General features: G+C 36.7%; 1 protein-coding gene across 1 annotated transcript in view; it reads right to left on the bottom strand.

The window, feature by feature from the left end:
- Window positions 1–2,138: 2,138 nt before the first annotated feature.
- The window catches only part of TRHR (thyrotropin releasing hormone receptor), a 34,638-nt gene continuing 13,099 nt past the window's right edge, over window positions 2,139–23,677 (bottom strand). The window contains exon 2 of the mRNA XM_063080122.1: window positions 2,139–2,549. Within this exon, the coding sequence (XP_062936192.1) occupies window positions 2,139–2,549 (411 nt within the window). The remainder of the gene's footprint in view (window positions 2,550–23,677) is intronic.

The following is a 23,677-nucleotide window of genomic DNA, read 5'->3' as shown; positions in this document are numbered from 1 at the left end:
AGTTTAAAAAAAGAAGAAAAAATACAACTATATTTTCTCCATTTTCTCTCCTTAGTAGCCACACTATTTAGGGAAAGTGCATTAATGGCTGATTCCTAGTCTTATCATCAGAGAAATAACTACAGTGAGACTGTGATGAAGAAACTGTCTATACCTACCAGCATGACTGAGACATACTAGATGCTCAATGATATCAGTTCCTTTTTCCAATAAAAAAATCTGATATAGTCCAATCCCCTTCGGTAAGCAATTTTTGTACATGTATGTATGTGTTTGCATGTACCTGCATAGGCATTTTGTAATTTGTGGTTGGGTCACACTGATGCTCTGTCTATATGACTCCAAAATTAATATTTAATCCAGGATGAAAAATCAGTTAAAATGGATTGCTCAGTGTCATGCAAATAGACTTTTAGGGTGTCTCCTGTAAATATTTGCATGCATTTGTTTACTGGTACAGTGACATGATAAGAATGTCTTCCTGGAGTAGATGAGGGCAATTTTGATTAAAAAAAAAAAAAGCCTATTCTGGAATGAGGTTCTGATGGCAAAATTTCCATGAAGCAGCATTTGAAAACAGAAATTTCCAAAACAGAATGGTGTATTTTTCATTAAGAAGGTGAGGAGGGTTAAGTATCATTTTCAATTAGGTTCCAGAAAAAAAAAAAAAAATCTATGCTGGAGAGGGAAAATGGGGCACTTAAAAGTATGGGTACTTTTTGATCCAGTCACTTAAAATAAATGATTACTGAACCATCACCAAGGGCAATTTATACCCTTGAAGATACTCACTGGCCAAATCTCAGTAGGTGAATCATTTGAAAGGGATTAAAGTAAGACCTTACAAATGTCCTGAGCAGGTTCACATTCACACTCCTCTAATTATCAGTAGAATAGTAGGTCTAAGTCACACATATAAAGATGAGATAGTAATCACACAATGAAATCAGTTTTAACTCTCCTGAAAATTAAGCCAACAGACTTTTACATTGCTTCAATTTAAAATTTAAAATTCGTAAACAAAATATCACTAGCATTTTTTTTTTTAAAGGACCTATAAATGACAAGCAGTTGGGAAGGAAAGAAAACTGCAGACAAGTTAAAATCCACAGACTACAATGCTCAATGGGAGGTCTTCATCTAGAAGTGTGATGACCGGATTTCAGCTGATTTAGAATAACACCTAAGCTTCTGAGAATGTTTCAGACTTTTAAGCTAAATTCAGCTAGAAGGACTCTTTTGACATGGCTCAGTGGTTTATACACAAGAATGTCCCAAAAGGATTTTCTTCCTAAAAAGTAAAACCTCATTTTAAATACTTGGTCTTGCCTTGGCTATACTTTTCAATATAAATTGTATGTTAGTTTATGTCTTCACAGTTTTTTAATCTGGATATTTCTCTTGTCCCATCCATCATTTAGGAGGCTTGAAGAGTTAATAAAAGCTGACTTTATCTCCAAATCAAATTTGCATGTTCTGTCAATTTATAATTTTGGATATTTTGAGGATTATTTTACATTAAAATTGAATGATGATTATCTACTTTGTAAGACATAATAATCATCTCAGAACTTTATGAACATTAAGATAATTTTTTAATATACTGAAAATGTTTGTCTGAAATCTCGTTTTTACCCATTAAATACATTTTTTTTCCCCTGTAGCCTCAGTATTCAGGAAATAGCACTGTATTTTGTTAAAATGAAATACTAAATGCAAACATTTAAAAATCTGCATGTTGCCAAATTACTGAGTGTATAGATAATTTGGGGGGGTGTTGGGAAATCATATTTGATAAGGATATTATGAATAATGTAAATCAATGTCCAAATTTTATTGAAATTTCATAACCCCAGAAAATATAGTGAATTTCTCAAATTAAATGAAAAGGGCTACACTTTCAGTTTCCACCATTTAGCTATTTCTCAGATATGCTCCATTTTTTGTGATGCTAGTTTCATAAGAAGAAAAGTCTGAATCATTTCTTGGGTTGAAGTATCTACGGCCAGGACTTAGAGAACTGACAAAGATTTAATCTGCTCTGTTTTCACACAGGAATGTTGGCCATTTCCTCTCTTTTGTTGATAACTGCACAGATTCTTATTTACTTTGTAGTCCATTTTCTCCTAATTCATGAATCAACTTTGTCTAAAGGTTACCTCAGAAGCCAAGCAGGTGTTATCAAAAGACACTTTTGTGGCAGACAGATAAGTGTCAGTGACAGTGATATCATCAAGCTCTGTGCTGAAATGGTCAGACTCCTTGATGACACTGTAATTTAGGGCCACACTGTAGTTAGCAGGTTTCTCTGTTCGCTTCTTCTGTTTGCAGTTGCAGAGCTTTCTGAAGGCTGCACGGAATTTCTGGGACATGAGATTGTAAATCACTGGGTTGATGGCACTGTTGAGATAAATGCAAATTCTGCAAAAGAGCAAGAACCAATTTTCTTGGAAAGGGCTGGAGAGAAATGAGTTGACAACCACGAGAGTCCTGTAGGGCATCCATAAAAGGGCAAACAGAATTACAACCACTGCCAGCATCTTGGTGACCTGTGGATAAATAGAAAGAAATGCAGTACAGACACAAATAAAAACAAAATAAAACAACACTCCCTCCCCCTATCCAAACCTTTAGTTCCCAAGATGTAGTCTCAGACAAGAACTTAGGCAAAAGTAGTTTATTTGAGAGGTGATCCTAGGAACCAGGATTAAGGGTGTAGAAGAGAATGCAATAGAGGAGGAAAAACCAGAATAAGGGTATTATTGATGTGGCTCCTGTTGTGGGCAACATGGATCAAAAAATGCACTTCAGAATTGTCAGTTCCAAGGAAGAGAGGCTGGGGCATTTATCCACTGGCTGCCAGCTTCCATCTGTTGAAGGGTGCTTTAGAGATTTTTACTCCTCTGTACTTCCAGGACTCTCTTGCCTGACAACTTCTGGGAGCTTTACAGATAACCTTGAGGCAGAGAAGAAGAGAGACAAACAGTAGCTACCTGATGTGGGATGTTGTCTGCCTGTGGGAACCAACCATCCACTATAGCCATGGCTGAAATCAAAGTTGGACTAAGAGGATGTTAGCACAGGTCACTGAAATGTTTGTAACAAGCATTAGGAAACCTAGGATCTAATCCATCTTTACTTACCTTATGTGTAGCCTTAGGAAATTATCTCAAACTTTCTCTTCTTTTTTTTTAAAAAAAGATGACCGGTAAGGGGATCTTAACCCTTGACTTGGTGTTGTCAGCACCATGCTCTCCCAAGTGAGCTAACCAGCCATCCCTATATAGGGATCTGAACCCTTGGCTTTGGTGTTATCAGCACTACACTCTCCCAAGTGAGCCACAGGCTTGCCCTTATCTCAAACTTTCTTATAGCTCATCTATAAAATGGAGCTAATATTTGCTCTCCTACATCTGATGAGGTTAGCATAATAGTGTGAAAAGGATAAAGCAAAAGCCAATGGTTATTGAATGTCAACTACATGCCAGACACTATACTAGGTGTGTCATATTTGTTATGATGTTTTAAAAAGCTTAAAACTGTCCAAAAAGGTATTGTACCTGTTATTTTTCAAATTAGAAAACTGAAGTATAGAGGCTAAATACTTTAGTGGAAGCTGCCGAGTCTTAGAGTCAGAATTGGAATCCAAATCAGCCTAAATCCAAGGCTTTTGCTCTTCTCACTAAAAGGAAATGGAGGACAGGGAAAACTCACTTTGGAATTTTACCTAGAGCTGACCCCACTCCTCAGTACAAGCAATGCACAGGAGGCAGGTGGGATGAGGTTAATATCCAAGATTGTCCAGGGACAAGATTATCAAAGGGCATAATGTAGCAGAGTCTTCTCTCACTCACCTCTTTCCTCAGTGAAATGCTGGAGATTGATCTGGACTCACAGTTAGATCATCTGGCTTTGACTCTATAGATGGTTTTAAGACCTTAATCAAGTCATTAATCTGTACCTCCATTACTACTCCTGAAAATATGCCTGGTCATTTTGTTAAATTTACTTTGTAGAGTTATTGAGGATATAAAATAAAATAATGGACATAATAGGGCTTTGAAACTGCAAAGCACTATGGAAATATTACCATCTGATTAATAACAATATAAAGAGATCATAATATTTCAACTATATGACAGGTGCATTAGAATTGTAGCAGTGATTGCCTTTGGGTACAGAGATAATAACTTGGTTGCTTTTAAGAGCAACACTTTATACATTTTAAAATAAGTTTTCGGTTATCTTCAGTCTCTCACAGAGTTTGAGACATTTCAGCTTCCTCAGACCAAACTGTCTAGATGTTTTGGGCTTGAAAACTACCCAAAATAGAATGAATCAATTCTTCGTCCCTCATTCCTCTTAACCTCCTTGCTGTGTCAGTGAAACTCCCACTATCTGCCTCTGTCTTGTTCTGGCATTGAGAAAGGTCACCCTCTCCTTAGAGAGGGCTTTTAAAAGTTCTTTAGTGTAGAAATAAAGATTCCACATGTAGACACCTGCTCTGTCATTAGTGTCTACTATAAACTCAGTTCCCAGCCTCATACTTAATCCTGTTAATAGAATCCACATTGTTAGAACACCTGCCTTTGTTCCTTAACACCCGCAGTCTTCTCATCCTGGGGCTTTGTCTTGCCCTTGACCATGCCTCTTCCATCCCAACTAGGAATTCTCTATGTGCCTTGCATTGTGGGGGTAAGGCTACCCTCATGTTACTGTAGATTCTTCCTAGATCTATAGTAATTGCTTCCCTCCTTCCTCAGCTCTCCTGATATCATTTGCTCCATGACATCTCATCAATGGGCACATGTAGTCTTTATCTCTCTTTGAACCACCCCTATTCCTACTGCTTCTCTGCAATGACACTCAGGAGCTATCCACCTAATCTCAAGTTACTGTGCTTCCTCTGCATTCAGGGTCATTTTCTCATTTTCTTCAAGCTCTCTCAGCCCTCCAAGAATGTGTCTCAGGAGCTCCTGTTGCACCCCACTCATTGCTCGCTGAGCTTCTCTTCTGACTCAGTGCATGTAGGATACCAACATTCCATATTTTACCACTGGGGCAGAGAAGTTCATCAGTTGGAAGATGTGATTTCCACAGTGGTTCATATAGTACCAGATATGACAGTCCAGACAGTCTGACTTCTTTTAGAGATAAAGAGGGTCTACCCAGCCAAGAGGTTAACTGAAACCTGATTTTTTCTAAGCAGGTTTTTTAAGATTATAAGTAAATATTTTAGTTGGTCCTAGGGAATCAAAGACTCAATTCAATGATAAATATTCTGAGCTTTGGAAGGAGCTATAGTAATTAACATCTTCATTTTTATTATCACCATAATCATCATCATCATTACCTTCATCCCTGCCTTTGTCCCCTGCCTACTACCCCAGGTTCTCTGACATCAAGTCAACACTTGCCAACATCCTCCTACTCCATGCCAAGGACTAAGCATCCTACATTGAAGTCCCTGGCTTGATGTACAATTAGACTGCTACCATCACAATTGAGTTCTTTATGACGGCCCAGGTAATTTGATAAGTTCTATATAAATATTATCTTATTTAATGCTTACAATAACTTCATGAGTAAGATAGTATTAGTTTTATTTTGCATATGAAAAAAATTGAGGTTTAGATGGTTTATGTGATTTGTCTAAAGACACATAAGCAGTACGTGACAAAGCTGTGATTCAAACCCAAGTCTGCTTAAGTCAAAGGCCATGCTCTTTCCTTTATACTTTACCCTCCCTGTGAAAGTCTCTTGCATTTTCAATGATGAGATTTCTACTGTTTCATCCCCACTATGGTCACTAAAACCATTTAACTTCTAAGTATAAACCCAATACACTTACTGCTGATAAATTTCAGAAGAATGTTTTAATGCCATCCACCTTTGTATTTTTTTCTACAACTGTCAAGCGAAACATCGAATCCACATTTAACATCTACCTGCCTCTTTTCAATTAAAGTCAGTGAGGGGAGCACTTTTTATTGTGTTAAAGAAGAGCAAACTGTTTCAAAGTCAGTATCTCTCCTGGGTGCTTCTATAGCCCCCGTGTATACTTGGACATCCCTCCCAAACATTTCATTGCAATGAACTACCCTTGAACAAGTGTTTGAGCTGTGCAGGTCCACGGATTTTTTAAAATAAATATATTGGAAAATTTTGGGGCTAGGTATGTCATGAATGCATGACATATGTAATCAAACAGTTAAATAGTCTACTTAATGGCAGGCTATTAGTAGTTAAGTAGTTATTAATTAATGGCCACAAACCAGGGAAAAGACATGATGTACTTAGTAGTTTCATACTAGAATTTTCGACTGTGCAGGGGTTGGGGCCCCTAACCTCTGCATTGTTCAGAGGTCAACTGTACTTATCCATCTCTCCAGTAAACGATGAGCTTCTTCAGGGCAGGAGTAAATTTACTCATTTCTCTCAGAGATGTGATATAGTATATGACATTAAGCAGCCCTCAGAAAAAGTTGAATAAATTCAGGCGTGGAAGGAATTATTTCAAAATATGTAACCATAATCCTTTTCTAGGTTTTAAGATTCCAAAGTATTGTTAGAACATTTTTGTAAAAATTTTATTTTTTAATTAAAAAAATCCCTTAAATGAAGGCTAGATTAATTGGTAAAATGAGTCGTTAATACATTTCAACTTTCTGTTTGAAATATATTTTTAAAAATTTAAGGAGGTGTGAAATGAAACACATATAAAGATGTTTCTAAGACTGACCCAGAGGAAACTATGTCTCCAGTAAGGTGATAGAGCATATATTTAATCCCATGCATAATTATTTTTAGTTCATTTCAAATATCTTTGATTGAGCTTAGTCACTTTCAAAAATGCTCACAGGTTTTTAGTATAGCCACAGCTTGGATTTTAACTGTTCTTACTCAATACAGGAGCAAATACCTAGAAAGGAAATGTCCTGGAGATTGTCTTTCATACCCAGTTAATTTCACTGTGGTTGTTGAAGTTTTATTTCTGCTGCTATTCCTTATCCTAAATAAAGTGACAAAAATACAGATTTGGAAAACATCTTTGGGCCATTGTTTTTAAGAACTGAAATTTTTGCTGGGGCAGTGCATGGCATAAGCTGTGATATGAAAGATGCTTCTTTACATCAGCCTCTGCCCCTGAGCTTAGCAGTTTGTAAGAAACAGCATGACACAATCTTTGGGGAAAAAATGATCTTAGGATATATTTTTGGTTGGGAAGGAATTTATCCATTCATTCTAATTATTCATTTGCATCCTTATTGTGTATCAGTCAATTTTCTGGTTCTTAAAGGTTTTACAGTGATCCAGAGAAATGTGGTTAATGCCTGAAACTCTGAAATCTGATGGGCAGTTATAATACAAAATGACAAATGCTAAGACAGAGGAAAGTTTTGGCTCCATGAGAGCACCTGATCTGGACTTGGGGTTGAAGGATGCTTAGTGAGGGCCTTCTGGCCCAACTGACATCTAAACCAAAATATATGGTAAAGAGCAGTGGGGAGAGCATTCCTGCAGAGATTTGGGGTGTGTGACCGTCCAGAAGCATGAGAGTGTGGCATTACATGGGGACTAAGAGTAACTTAGTATTGCAGTTCCAACTGCAGACCGTGTAAAGAGGCGAATCTATCCCCTTCCCTAGTAAGCCTGTGGAAACCGTTACAGAAGCCATTATTTTTACATGATGAAGTGATGGCACACTCTGTGGAGTGCTGGGCTTCCACTGCTAGGATAGAAAGAGAGACGCAGCTGCTAAAGGATGTAGAGCTGCAGGATGGAAAGTTGAGTTCTGAAAATGTCAGCTCTGTGGAGTCATTGTAGTCAACACAGAAGCAGGCAGCCATTTTTGCAGTGTGCATTGAAGGCAGGCAAAGGAGGCTGTGCAAATCAATTAATTCAAATGTAGTGTTTAAAGGGAGAGATTGACAGCAGAGACTGTTGACAAGAGCAAGGTGAGAACAGGAGGGTCTAGTCTTGATGGGCCTCTGTTTTTGACCACCTTGGTTAAGGGTTATCTCCTTCGTGAGAATCAGCTGGAAATGTTGATATAAAGCTCTACTGTATATCTTTTACTGTTTGGTGTATTTAAATATGTGGAAAAAGTGGCATTATAGCTCTCTTAAGAAAGTTTGGAATCAGCCCTTTTCAACACATCCTTTTATCATCTTTATAAAGCCTCTAGATAAAGATCTTGTTCGGGAATTTTTTAAAGATGTGATTGGATATATTTATATCTGATCGTTAAAATTAAAATTATAGTTCCTCAAGAGGGCACAAGTTCAACTCTGTGTATGTGTGCTACGTGGAAAAAACAGGCTAATTGGGTTATCCCTTCTAGTCTGCTGAGGAAACTTGTATTACCAACTACTATCACTACTAGTAGTACTGTGACTCTTACTACGAGTTCTGAAACTATTACTTAAAATTTGTATATTGCATTTTTTTAAAGAATAATGTAAGATTTATAAAAAAGTTGCAAAGATAATGCAGAGAGTTTCAATATACCGCACATCACTATTATTAACCACTTACATTGGTATGGCATCTTTTTCAAAATTAATGAATCAATATTGATAATTTTTATATGGAATTAATTAACTCCATAAATTATTCACTTTTCATTAGTTTTTCCTAATGTCCTTTTCCTGTTTCAGGATCCCATCCAGGATACCACATTATAGTTAGTTAGCAATCCTTAGATTCCTCTGGGCTAAAACAGTTTCTTTAACGTTCCTTGTTTTTGATGGCCTTGATAGTTTTGAGGAACATATTAGGAATTTTATAAAATGTACCTCAGTTCGACTTTGGCTGATGTTTTCCACATGCTTAGACTGGGGTTATGGATTTTTAGGAAGAAGTTCACAGAAGTGAAGTACCAATCCCATCACAGCATATCAAGGATGCACACTGTCAACCTGACTTTTGACTGATGATGTTAACCTTGTGTATTGTTTCATTGAGATATAACTTACATGTAATTAAATTCACCCTCTTACAGTGTACAATTCAAGGATTTTAGTATATTCACAGAGCTGTGCAACCATCACCATAATCTGATTTTAGATTGATTAATTAATTTAATTTTCATTACTCTAACAAGAACCCCATTACCCATTAGCAGTCACTCTCAAACTTTCCTCACCTCCCCCAACCCTAGGCAACCACTAATCTACTTTATGTCTCTACAGATTGCCTATTCTGAACACTTCATAAGAATGGGATCATGTAGTCTTTTTGTATGACCAACTTCTTCATACAACATAATGTAATGTTTATAAGGTTCATTGTATTGCAGCTTGTATTGGTATCTTATTCCTTTTTATTGCTGAATAACATTCCGTTGTATGTATATATCACATTTTATTCATCCAATCATTTTTACTTTTTGCCTGTAATAATACTTCTATGAATAGTTGTGTACTGGTTTTATGTGGATGTATGTTTTTATATTGGATATATACCTAGGAGTGGAATTGCTGGTTTGTATACTGCTTTTAAGTTATAAAGTATTCAAAGATATTTAACATTTATTTAATCTTTAAAAGAATGCTGAGAGATAATTATTACCATAATACCTAGTAAAAAAGTATTAACTGATTTTACAAAGATATTAGGACTCAGGAAAGATACAGAGTAAAGACAAAACTGAAATGGTTGGGATGCATTCTTATGCTGCTCTTGAAAATTGAAGAATAACTACAGAGAAACATGAATAAGATGGGAATTTGGGGATGAAATTATTATTTATCAATATTAATAAAAACTTTCATTTATCAGGCAAACCAGTTTGGAGTGGGTTGACAAGAGAATGGGAGAAGAAATGGAGATAATATATATATACACATATATGTATAATTATAAACACATCTTCTCAGAGTTTTGCTGGAAAAAGGGGTAAAGAAATAAAGGGCTTGCCAGAGGGGGTGAAGAATATATTATCTATCTATCTATCTATCTATCTATCTATCTATCTATCTATCTATCTATCTATCTATCTATCTATCTATCTATCTATCTATCGATCTATCTATCTATCTATCTATCTATCTATCTATCTATCTATCTATTTAAAGACGAAAGGTATTACAGCATCTTTGTTTACTGTAGAGAGGAAAACATTTATGATCCAGGAAAGAGAGGAAGAGGAAAATTGGAGGAAGTGTGTTCTGGCATAGGGAATAGCATCCATGACACAAGTGGTAGTGTTGGCTTTTTCTCAAGCGTATACACAAATTTACTTTTTCAATCTCTGCTTCATTTAAAAGATAAAGATAATGCGTGAGAAAATGTCACCTTCCTCAAAGACCCAATGAATCTGGAATGGAATTCTGATAGTATTTAATCGTTGGGTTCTTTGGGATTAACAAAGTACTTTCATTGCCATTAAACCACTTTGTGTTCATTTCCCTCTGAGATATGTAGGACAAGTGTTATCATTCCCGTTTTGCTGATGAGGAAACGGATGTGGAGCTCAGAGAAGCAGAAAAATAAGGCTCACTTACAAGTAGCAAAGCTGGTTATTGAACCAAGGTCTTTTGACTCTAGGTTTAGCTTTCTTTGCAGATAATCACAAAAATTGATATAAATAGTGAGCTGAAGAATTCTAGTGGCTGTAAATATTGTTTATGAACTATCTGGAAGGGATAATATTGTTGCCAGGAATCATTGGTAACCCTGGACTCACTTGTGATATTTTTGTCCCATATTGGAGTGCTACATTTTGAAAGTACTGATTAGTGAGAAGAAAGTTGTGATAACATGGCAGATAGGAGTCCTTCACACTAATCTATTTCCTGGGGGAAAAACAAATAAGAAAATTGAAAATGCAAAAATAATCAAGTAAGATAATGGAAACTTCTATTTCTTGGGCCACAGCCCAGTCAACAGCATGTCATTTATTAGGTTCTGATTACATGGAATTCTGGGGACATTTTGATTAATTGCCAGAGATCAGGTTATTAGTCTGCTTGGGAAGTTGTAAAGGTCTGATTCATACCTCAGTTTCTAGGAGATTTAGACAAAATTCTTGTACTAATTCAGAAAAATTTCTAAATGTTAATTCTACATATGATTCGGAAAAAATTTTGTGCATGATCATGGGTCTTGCTATTGTCTGGAAATTCTTCCTTTGGAGTAGCTGTGGCATAGTCCTTCTCTGTGTTAATGAGTGACAAAGTGTATTAGGTATAAAAGAAAGAGTTGGAATTGGCATCCAACATCTTGGTTTCACAATCCATCTCTGCTTCTGAGGATACTGGGAAGGTCACATGACTTATGTCTAAAGCTCATCCAAACTCCAGGGCAATCTTAAATAGTGAATAAGCTTTGTTAGTACCAAAAAGTCAAATCCATACAACAGTAGGTGACAACTACATTGCTAAACCTGTATTTGAAGACTCTCTCTTTTATAATGAGTGATTTTCAAGGGCATCACAGCAGGTAACTTTAATTTGTGAATTTATCAGTTTTGGATCTCACATTGTATAATGCCAAGCTCTGTTTTTGGCTTAAGGAACAAAGTAAATCAGCAACAAATTTTCACTGTATCTCTACAAAAAGTTGGGAGGAGTCCTTAGTACATATAACTGCCATGTAATGAGTGCTCAATGCACAGTTGAATTATTATTGAGTAAATGCTTATTTTTTTAACAAATGTTAAAATATAATTATGAAGTTCTGTGTAGCTTTAGGGTTCTTCAAATTAGCAAAGTGCCCTACTTCTTATACTTCTGGCTGGAATACTCCCATTTTCAGAAGTGCACTTCCTTCTGGAAACATTTTCTTGGTTAATGAATACAAAACAGTTAGCCTTTAATATTTTAATGCTATTCTTTGAAGGGTAACAATACATTCTGTGTTTGGATTCTGTCCATGTTCTCTGGCATTTCTGCGTATTAACAAAGTGTTCTGTAACTGGGTATATTTTGCTCTCAGATAGCCCTCAGCAAAATGATCGATGACCCTTTGCATTTTGTTACATTAATTTAGCCAGTTGAAGGAGAAACTTGACTTGATAATTAAATAAATCTGAATTTCGCCAATCTTCTACACAGATTGTGGACTCTGGAAATTTCTTCTTGCAGATTGTTCTGCTTTGTTTTGACTTATGTCTGAACATTAGGTTTTTAAAAGACAGTTATAATCAATGTGGAACACTTCATGTTATGAAGTGAGATCATTGGTAGGGTTTAAAAGTTGAATGATGGGGCCAGAAAAAAGCTTAGAATCAACTCAAAGTCAGTTAAAGTGTAATAAAAGTAGATAAAAGCTGAGTGGTGGTTCACAGAGGAGAGATCATGGACTGGCATACTTTGCATTGTTTATTACTTACGGATTTCTTGACAAGAAATCACCCAGGGATGCTAATGCATGGGTTCTTGACTTACCTGTCAAGCACTGTAACCAAACGCTCCATTCAGAATAGCCATTCTGGCAAGAACTACCGAGTGTTTTCTGGGCTCTTTTCTGATTAAAAATGCCCCTGAGAATATTAGCAGAGGTTTACAATAGAGAACCTTTAGTTGTATTTGGTAATGCTTGAGAAGGAAAAATAGAATTTAAGAGGAAAAAATGGTAATACAGGACTTAAAGTATGAATTTATAAGTGTGGCGTATACAGTGAAATGGAAAATTTTTTTTCTTTCACAATTGTAGAGGGTGCTGAGGAAAGTAAGCAGAGCTGTTTCCTCAAACTAGACAGCAAACTAGACTTTTATATCCTAGAGGGGCTGCATGTCCTAGTGGGATCACGAGTTGGCACTGCCATTGAAAAGATACTAGAGCAGAAATGACAGGCGGATTTATGAGACAGAATATTGCTATGTTTGACAAGATGTGGTCCTTCCTTTGTGACACTCCCAGTTCTCCAGAAAAATAACTGAGCATCACCAAATGCGAGTATGAAGGTACTTCTTGAGGAAAATAGACAGAGCTCCACATCCAAATCTGATATGGGGTGAATCCTCCGGTCCTTGTACTTTCCTTCAAGAGCAAAGCTAGAGACAAGCACACACGCGTGGAGAGTGGGAAAACTGATGGGACTTTGAGCTGTCCCAGTTAGTGGAACTGAGGTTCAATACTGCTGTACCAAAATTTCTCAGTGTAAGAGGGGCCTCAACTGATTGTAAGCCTAGCTTCCTGAGAATCTCTGACAGTCTGTGTTAAACGGGGACTGCACAATATTTTCTTAACATGTTTCAATCTAGAATGAGAATAATGGGATGAAAATTAAAGGTATTCTCATCCAGCGATAGGAATTAGCAGATGAAAGGGAGAAAGAGAATTAAGACATAGAAATACCTACTAGGCAACACTCAATATGCTTGGTATTTTCTTCATAACAGCCCTACTTTATTCGCATTTTATGCAGGATAAGACTGATGTCAGAAAATTCCTGTGCTAATGATTAAAAGCAATATTGTTAATGATGTATATATTTAACTTCAAAGTCTTCTTTTTCTCTACACTATAATACCTTGAATTTTTGGAAGAAATATTCTTCCTAATAAATGTAATACCAAAAGACAAAACTTGGGCTTAAATGTTGGAATTGGTAGAGGCTGCATGTAGGAGGGAAGCAGGGAGAACGAGAAACCAATTCTTATTCCTACAGAAGGGTTAATGCCTACAGCACCTAACAAAGATATTCCTGTTCACACTGTGACACCAAGTCCCGATGGAACATATTTGTTAAATGTTTCTGATTTTAGGGTTCTTCTGTTAAGGGTGAAGAACAGCTGCATCCTAAGTAACATTTGCAGCTAGCCTTAAGGATTGAATGCAAAACTTCTGGCAATTCTAGCAACTATTATAGGTGTGAATGTCTCAGTATTGATTATGGAGTTGATAATTGTGCCTGATGAAAGTCTGGCTTCTCTCCTGTTGCTTGTGTGTTTTCTTGTTCACAGGAGACAAATATTTGGAAACATGCTGAGAAAGGAAAAACTCAGCAGGCAGAATCGGGATTCATATTACAAAAACATCACAATTTAGAAAATAAAATGTCATTCAGAATTCTTCCATGAGCCATGCTGGAACAATGCTACAGTTCATTGGCCATGGGTTGAGTTTGCCATTTAGCCTTTTCTAAGTGTTCTCTCTTCCACGTAAATTATTGGTAAATAGCTAAGCACGTGGAAAAGTCTGCCTGAATACATCTTGCTTTGATTTTGTTTTACCTTTGCTCTCTAGGGTACAATTACAGCTCCTGGTCATTTTTCTCTTTAGAACCATACTTTAGAAATTCTAAATGGGGTATCTTGGCTGGCTCTGAGGTGAGAATCCAGCTGCTAGCTGCAACACTTCTCTGAAGATACTGATCTGTTCTGAGGGAGATGTTTCCCAACCTTGTCTCTCCCCTGTGCTTCTCTGGCTATACAGCCTGGTAAGGGTAACATTGTAGACTAAGATACAGACAAGTAATTCCTTAGCTGCTCATGCAGTAAGAGCTGGGAAATCAAAGAGGATATTTTAAAATTCAAAATGTGAATGATGGAGGGGAACAGAGGTGATGGTGATGTCTAAATAGAAGTGAAACTCTCAGAACTGCCAAATTTTTAGTGGGCATTTAGTGTCTTGCTTCTAAAAGTCTTGGACAAAGTCCCTCATCATGGGGCAGAGAGTGCCTGGGAGACATCCAACTTCTTCTCTACCTGTGTGTCTCTCTGGGGAGACACGTCGTACCATGCTCAGGGCTGTCTGGAGTTGCAGAGCTAATTTTTCACCTGTCCCAAAAGAACGCACAGAGACAGCCAAAAGGAAGAAGGTATGTTTCTCTCCTTCAGCAAACCATAAATTTAATCTTTTTCACTGACTTTAGCTTTCTGATATGTTAAACAGGGTACTCAAAATCAGAAGACTTGGTTTGAAATCTCAATTTTACCTCCCATTATCCCCCAAATCTTTATGAGCCTTGGTGTCTACATTTAATATGTGAAAATATATGTATGAGGATCAATCTCAAGGAGAACGTGAAAACACATTGTCACATGTAGTATATACCTTTCTAGTGTAAGAGGCTGTTATGTCTTTATCCTGTCTTGAAATCTGCATCCAGCTTTATCACCCCGTGTTAGTAACAGACTGAATGAAGCGTCTTTGCATTTATGTGCTTCTTACCTGTTTGACTAGAAACTCAGTTTAGTCTACAAGCCATGCTGGCCCTGGCTATGAAGCTCTCAACACAGATTACTAATGCATCAGAGCCTCTCTTGATTGATATGGTCCGGGTTGCTTTGCAGTTCTAGTAGAGAGGTTAGGGGAACAGGCTATGGAGACAGACATAGCTGGATTGTAATTCTAGTTCTGTCAGTTACTGGCATTGGGCAAGACCTTTCACCCTTCTCAGACTCAGTATATCATCTCTGAAACATGAGCAGGTACATGAACAATAATGTGGTAATTTATGTAAAGCATACAGTATGGTACTCAATAAAAGACAGCTAAATTCGCATAATTTAGGGTAGTGAGATTTCCCATCACTGGGGAAATGTGGAAGATTTAACCAAATAACAGAGGAGACTTTAATAATAATAATAATGATGATGATGATGATGATGATGATGATGATAATAATAATATGAGGGTACTTCAAAAAGTTTGTGGTAAAATAGAATTAAAAGATAATGAAAATCTTTCCATGAACTTTAAAAAAAAATTTTATTTTATTTTGTCAATATACAGTGTGGTTGATTATTGTGGCCCATTACCGAAACCTCCCTCTCTCCTTCCTCTCCCCCCACCAACAACCTCATATCTGTTCGCTTGTCATATCAACTTCAAGGAATTGTAACTGCTATGTTTTCTTCCCTCCCCTGCCCACAGTTTATTTGTATATTTATTTTTTTATTTTTAGCTCCCACAAATAAGTGAGAACATGTGATATTTCTCTTTCTGTGTCTGACTCGTTTCCATGAATTTTTTGAAGTACCCTCATTAATATCTTATTGAACACATAATATATCTTAAACATAGCACCAGGGACTTTATTGAATTCTTTAATCCTTATAGTATTTGTGAGGTAGGTGTTCTCTTCATTTTATAGATGAAGAAAAAGAGATTTAGAAAAGTTAATATTTCTAGGGAGAGTGGTGGGCATAATTCCTTGTCCAAGTTACTTTCACGTCTCCATTTTTTTCCATTTGTACTAATAGTCACAGTCAGTGAATCCAGTTCCTTGATTTGCTAACCTATTTATTTTCTCTCTTTCCTCCCTAGAATAATTGCTCTTTGAGGATCCCTACTGCTCTACCCACAAGGAGCAGCATGAGGATCTGGCATCTAGTAGGAGAAATAAATGTTCAGAACATAAATGAATAAATTAATAAATGAAAAAACAATTCACTAATGCTTTTCTAAGTCCTACTGCCTCCATGGAGTTCTATGTGGCTGTTTTACACTTTCAGCCTGAATCACAAATGTCATTATTATGTTGTGTCTGGTTTCTTTTCTAGTATGTAAGATCTTGATGGCAGGAATAATGTTTGCTTTATATTTTTATCTCTAACCTCTAAAACAGGGTTTTGCATCAAAATATACTTTAAGTTAAAAATTAAAATCAATGTGTAGAGATTTCTTCTAAAAAAAATCATGATAGATCACACTGGAATTATGGTAAAGAAAATTTTATGGGGAACAGTCTGCTGTTCTGAGAAGTAAAGAATTTTTGGCTACATTGTTATGAAGAGCTTAGAAAAAGTTAAGGTCTAAGGGGATGCTAACTCAATGTGATGTATGCTGAATGATTTCCCATGACTGGATATGGATTGACACTGGGTTAATATATACCAAAGTAAAATGGGATTTGTCTCCAGAAGTTACAAATCTGACTTTGACAGGTATTCTTGTTCTGTCCTGTCAGTCTGCTGTCACATTCAATCATGTGTGATTTCTCTGTCATTCAAGAAGTTGTAGAAAGTTATTCCTGTCAATGTCATTCTGCATCTATGGATTACATATTTGTATTTTTAGAGCCTGTTGAAATCAGAGACTCTCAAATATAATGAGCAAAGCATTTTCTTTAAAGGATACAGAGTTAAGACGAAGGCAGGGGATGCACTTACTGCTAATTTAGGCTGCCTGTGATAAGCTTGAACTTTCTCTTTTATTGCTAATTTTGTGGAATTCAAATATATTTATTTAATATGTATTTATCATTTATTTAATGATCACTTATTTTGCACCAGTACCTATATTAAATATTCAATATTTTCACAAATAAACTCTTAAATAGAAATAGTTCACGGGTCAGCATGCTGTTATCATAAAGGGCCAGAGAGTAAATATTTCAGACTTTGTAGGCTATACAATCTCTGTCATGATTACTCTTAACTGCCAATGCAGTGAGAAAGCAGCCATAGACAATGCAGAAACAAATGGTCATGGCTCTGTAAGTCCCATTAAAACTTTATTTGGGAAAACGAGCAGTAGAGCTGGATTTAGCCCATGAGCATAGTTTGCCAACTGGTGAAATAGTTAAATACTTTCACTAAAAACAAACAAATGGCGTATGACCTATTTCAAACTCTTGTTGTAACATATGGCTGTTGTTTTTCAAGTTCTTCATCTAATTATCAACAGAACCCATGAGAAATATGGACAAAATACTGGCTCTCAGTGTGTGGACTGAGGTTCTGATTTAAATTTTTTTTTTTTTTTTAATGACAGAATCATGCACCACTTCTCTATCAACAACTAAAAAATATCATGGTAACATCACACTTTTAATAATCCTGGGAGCTCTTTTCCAGAGCATATGAAGTCCTGTGGGTGATTAAATCATTAGTGTAGAAACCAGCACAGGAAGTACTTGGAGGGTGCATTTACAGATTAATCGTAGTTGACCCTCCTGACTTTGAACAAGCCAGTCCCTCAGTTTTTCTATCTGACTCTCCTAAATTATCAGTATAAAAGACTCTCCTCTTTTCCAGTAGTCACTCTGAGTTGGTGTCCTGGCTCCAGCACTTACCAGTTGTTGGACCGTGGGCCCATTTCTATTTCTGAGTCTCAGTTTTCTCTCCAGTAAAATAATGACAGAAATTTTTCCTGTCTCTCAGGGTTGTTGTATGAATAAATGCAATGATACAAGTGTTTATGGCAGTGCTTTGACATAGTAAACCCTAGAAAAATGAAAGATATTTTTTGAAACTCATAATACAGAAAACACTCGTTATTTGCTAGGCATCAAACTTTGTTCTAATGCTTCACTTATATATTAGCACATTTACTCTCCGCAATAGCATTATGAGAAGGTGCTATCATCAACTCATTTTACAAATGAGGGAACTCGTATACCACTTACAAATGGTAAAACTAGGATGTGAAATAAGCAGAAGAGTTTCTTGTCCTATCTGTTCCCAAAAAAGGCAATTGTTTCTTACTCTCCAGGTAAGAACAACTGGATAGAGATGGTCATAGTTTCTCTAACAAAAATGAAGAGAGTTAACACTGTATTTGAGTAGAGAACATCTATCACAAACTTCTCTTAATCACTGACCTACCTAAAGTTCCGTATTCCAGCATTAGGATATGTTTCAGTTTTGAATTAGAACATAGGATGCATTTTATTTTATAATGAGTGCTATAAAAGTTTATGAAATGGAATTGAATAGTATCACAAATGCTTTATTTCCTGCTCATAAAAATCAAATGACTTATGTAGGCCAACCTGGTGTTTTAACATTGTGTTAATGGGAAAATCTCTGTTGAGTTTCAGGCATTGATTTATAAATGACATTCATTAGAGTCTGCATATAAAATCAAAACAACACCAAACTCTGAAAATGGGCTATTTGTTGAATATCTCTGACTGCCCTATTTAAAATTATATGCCTCTAATTTCAGAATTTCATAGTTCCCTTATCTGCTTGATTTTCCTCTACAAATTATGATATGTTACAATTTGATATAATATACGTATTTGTTTCTTTATTCCCTACTTCCTCCTTCCCCTTATAATGTAAGCTCCTTGGGACAGGAATTTTTGTCTTATTTGTTCATCGTTGTATTCCCAAGGTCTACAACAGTGCCTGGAACAGTCAAGCAGGTATTGAGTACATGATTGTGGAGTGAATGAATAAATTTAATTGTCACATGCATTGTCATATAAGGAGAAGTTCCCTTTTCCTTGGGCAGATATAGCCCACTCTCCCTGAACCTCACCTCTGAGACACCAGCACCACGGGCAAGTGAGGAAGGAAGGAGAGTGTAGTGTTGTTACCAGAGGCTTTGGATTTGAGGCTAAGACTAGACTCCTTGCTCTTCTGTTTTTTGAATTGGTGACCCTGAGCTTAATGTTACTAAATCTCAGACCCCTCATCTTAAAATTAATAGGCTAAATTATACATTTGTTGCAATTGTAAATGAGATCATGTGTGAAAATCCCTTAGCACCATGCCTGGCACATTGTAAGAGCTCAATAACATTACCTGTCATAAAGGTTCATTAATGATTTACACCTATGCAAATGGGACAGACTACTTTCCTGCTTACGTTGTTAGGAGGAAGATCGGACAAGTAGCTTGGTGCACAATATTATCTAAAGAAGCTAAGCTAGAATATTTAAACAGTGCTTCTTGAACTGTGATGGAGCGGTTTTGAGGAGGATTGTAAGAATCCCTTGGGGAATATTTTCAATGCTCTCTGGAGAGTCTGCAATGTCACCTCATCTTTAGAATTTGTGTTGGGATGTGCCTCTGCTACTGAAGGGAAAATGTCCTGTTTCTCAGGGGTTAGGGCTGAAATAAATGTTAGTAACAATACATTTATAATATATCATTAAGGCATAATATGTTCAGATCTTCAAGATGACTGTAACCAGGGCATGTGTATAAAATATTGGCTAGTTAGCGTACAAGAGCTTTTGTGCATAGCATTTCCCCTAGCTCTACTATATAACAGTTTGCTGGGATGTTTTACTTCTGAATGCAGGCAGTTTATTTCTCTTCAGGGAAAAATGGTTTTGTGAATTTTATCCTTGCTAAGCAACATTCTTCAAGTTGTCTTTGTGATAAATTATTGATGCTTTGAAAAGAATACTTTATATTCCTTACTGTTACTAAATAACTTGACTCTCTAGCCTTAATTTTTGGGATTGTGTTTAGCTGTAGCAGAAAGGGAACCTTGCTAAATAAATAGGATTCTAATTGTAATAGCTTTACTCTGTAACTATTTAAAAGATAGCAGCATTATCTGACAATGGACTTACATTTAGGTATCAATTTGCAAAAATTAGTGTACCGTCCTCAAATGCTGCCTTGTTAAGGACCACTGCAAGTTATTTGAGATGATAATTCATTCTGTTACAGCCCAGAAGTCTTTGTCTTTTGACTAACAGGGCATAATACGGAATGAATTTTCTTCTGGTGCCTCATTGTTCATGTTTAAAAAAAAAAAAAGCAAGATTGCTTTCTCCACTTGTGATATATGTATAGATATTTGTCTATTTTAAAATATGTTTACAATGGGGACAATAAACCTGGTATGATTTAATAACCTTTCTTGATTAATTATTCAGAGGAAATGGGTGGAATTGAAGAACAGCCAACTACAGAAACTATTATTCATTAGCTTAAAAGCTATAGTCAATAACAGCAGTTTTCCACCTGTCTGAATTTTGGTTCTGCACTGGATTTTGAGTGGCTGACGCAGACTCCTTGAGTTGGGAGAGCTCCCTGAAGGATAAACAAACATCCTACGTGATGCTGAAGTGTGAAGAGTGATGCATGGATAGAGAAAGGCTTTCTGGCTTTGCCTTTAGCACTCTCAAGGGTCTTGGTGAGGCATAAAAGACAAGTATACTTGCATATGAATGAGGCAAGTCAAGCACCGTTGACTGTGTTGATCCCTTTTTATTAAGAATGTTTGCACCTCCTGATACCACATTCCTTTGAGGCAAAGCCAGTAGCAAAGTAAAGTTAAGAACTGTGTGCAGAATGGAGTGTGTTGCTTTTGTTATAAGGCTAATTGCTTCTAAGTGCATTTCCAGAATTCTTCAAAGACAAAATGGAAAGAGCCAAGATATTTGAGGGGAAGGAAGACATCGTGGTCACCAGACATGTCATCTGGGAATGCTGATGAAGGAGTGGGCTGGCTCAAGATTGTGCGGGAGGTGTTACCACCCATGAGCTGGTACTCTTCCCAAGTTTTTGAGTACTGAATCTATTGAGATACCTGGCTTCTACTGATTTTGAGTTAAGACTTCAGATGGAACTTTGTGGCAAATGAAGAAATCTTTGCTCTATGGTAACGCATCAAATATGATCCTGTCTGGCACTTTATCTAAATATCCTTGCCTCAAGGAAGAGGAACGAAGTGCTAAATGTACCCAAATTGTACTGGGTGTGTCACGTGGTGCAGCAGAAAAGGAAACAACCTTGAGGACAATGCCAGATCGCTCTTGCTCAATGAAATGGCTCATCTAAATATGGGAATGAGTCCCAGAATATTGCCACTGGAAAATGTTTAGATGTCACCAAGAAATTCCGATCACCTATAATTGGCTACCATACCAGTCCACTTGTTCTAAACATGAATGTGACTTAACCTGTTATCATTCTTTCCATCTCCTGCCTCCTCCTTTCCCACCATGGTCAGCCATGCCTTTACTCCCCCTGCCATTGCTCTTATCCTTCTCAATCAATGACTTTCCGTTCTACCTCACTGAGAGAATAGAGACCGACTTATAAGGACTCACCACTTTATGTCCCGTAACCTAAAATTGATTTGCAACCATGATCATCCTTATCTCTCTTCCTTGTATATTGTTTGTTCCTTCCTTAATTCACTCATTTACCCATTTATTTTTTTGACAAACATTTATTGGATACTTCTACGTGCCAGACACTGTGCTAGGTGCTGCAGCTGAGTCAGTGAATTAGACACGATCCCTGCTGACAAGGAAAAGAAAGACAACTCTGGTGTCTTCAACAAACGATCTGTGTAATAACCGTTCCCAAATCTCTATCTCCAGGCTGTATGCTTTTTTCTGAACTCTAAATCTATATTTCTAACTGTACTCTTGTATTCTATAGACACTTCAAGTACAACATGGGCAAAACTAAACACTGAAACCTGTTCTCCTTCACTTATAGTCCTCAATTAGGTAAATTATACTATGCAATTAATAAAACCTCATTAAGGTAAGTTATGCTATGCAATTAATAATAGCAGTAGCTTACATTTATTATTTCCGTGTTCTAGACACTGTGAGGAGTACTTTATATGGATTTGTGCACTAAATTCTAATAACTACCTTGTGAAATAGGTACTGTTCTTACTAACCCTTTTACAGATATGCAAACTGAGGCTCCAGGTTGTAAATCACCTTGCTTATGTCACATAGTTAGTGGCCAACCCTGGCTCTGGCCCCAGAGGGTGAGATTCCAGAACTCAGGCTCTCAATTGTCATACCACTTTCTCTCTCAATGGTTCAAGTGAGTCACCTTTGACTCCTTTCTGTCCCACTTTCTACACATCTACTCACACCGTTACTGATTCTATTCCAAATGTATCAATTTCCTTCTATCCTCACCACTATTTACCTATCATGTTAAGCCTTTGCTGGATGATTCATATTATCTTATCCATATTGTTGCATTCCTTTCTTAACAAATGTCCTTGACTTTGGGCCAATCCTTTTCCTACATAGAGGACAAAGTGATCTCCCTCAAGCATGTATCTGATGATATATTCCTTGCAATCGCCCAGTGACTTTTCACAACCTTTAGAATCTTGTCCAAATTCGTCAATATACTTACTGTATTTCCTGATCCCTGCTTACCCCCTCAGTCTCATGTTTTGTTGCCCAGCCTCCTTAAGAAGCTACTTGCACTTCTATGGAATGATTGTGTTCTTTCACCTGTACGGTTTCCACTGCATAAAACATCTTTCTTTCCTTCTTCACAGACAAAGCATCTATTTTTTTTTTTTCAAAGCATCTATTAATTCACAAAACTCAGTGTAGGAGTCCTCATTTCCAGAAAGCCCTTCTGATGCCCACTTCTCTCTAAGCCACCTAGGTCAGGTGCCACTAATCTGTGTTTTTTACTATGATAACACTTATTCCTTTATGCCTTTATTAGTTTGCTTTCCTGTTTTTTCTATTAGACTATAAACTTCTTGTGAGCACAAACTCTCTTGTTCATTTTTTTACCCTAGTTACTGGCACATGATAGGTTTTCAATTAAATCATAGGTGAGGAGGGGTAAATCTGTCCTAAATCTGTATATCTGCGCCTTCCTTCCATTATTTTTCCATTCCATATAATAACATGCTGGAAGGAATTGTAATAATTGAACCAGACCATGCTTAATTCCAGGATAGCACTTCCACAGTCCACTGTGGTTGGTTTAGTATTGTGACAATACTAAAGCATTGATTTGATTGCTCTTAACTTATTTGGAATAATGTCTAATTGATTCCTAAAGAAATTCCTGGAGGTCTATTCTAGCTCTTTGTAATCACTGGTTAAACATTCTTCTGTGAATTTACCCCAAATCTGAGCCTATTCTTATTTTTCCTGGTAAAACAGAAAATGTACTGGTATATTCTTTTCTCCCTTCCTTCCCTTATCCAAATTTTATGCCTGCATAATCTTTCAAATGTTTGTCAAGTAGAATCAGTCACAAAGCCAAACTCCTATCTGAGGAAATGTGGCAGGGTGTCAGTTCTGCAC

This window comes from Cynocephalus volans, chromosome 15 (genome assembly GCF_027409185.1).
Source record: "Cynocephalus volans isolate mCynVol1 chromosome 15, mCynVol1.pri, whole genome shotgun sequence".
Lineage (NCBI taxonomy): Eukaryota > Metazoa > Chordata > Mammalia > Dermoptera > Cynocephalidae > Cynocephalus > Cynocephalus volans.
The sequence above is the reverse complement of the archived record's forward strand: the minus strand, read 5'-3'. Positions and strand labels throughout refer to the sequence as shown.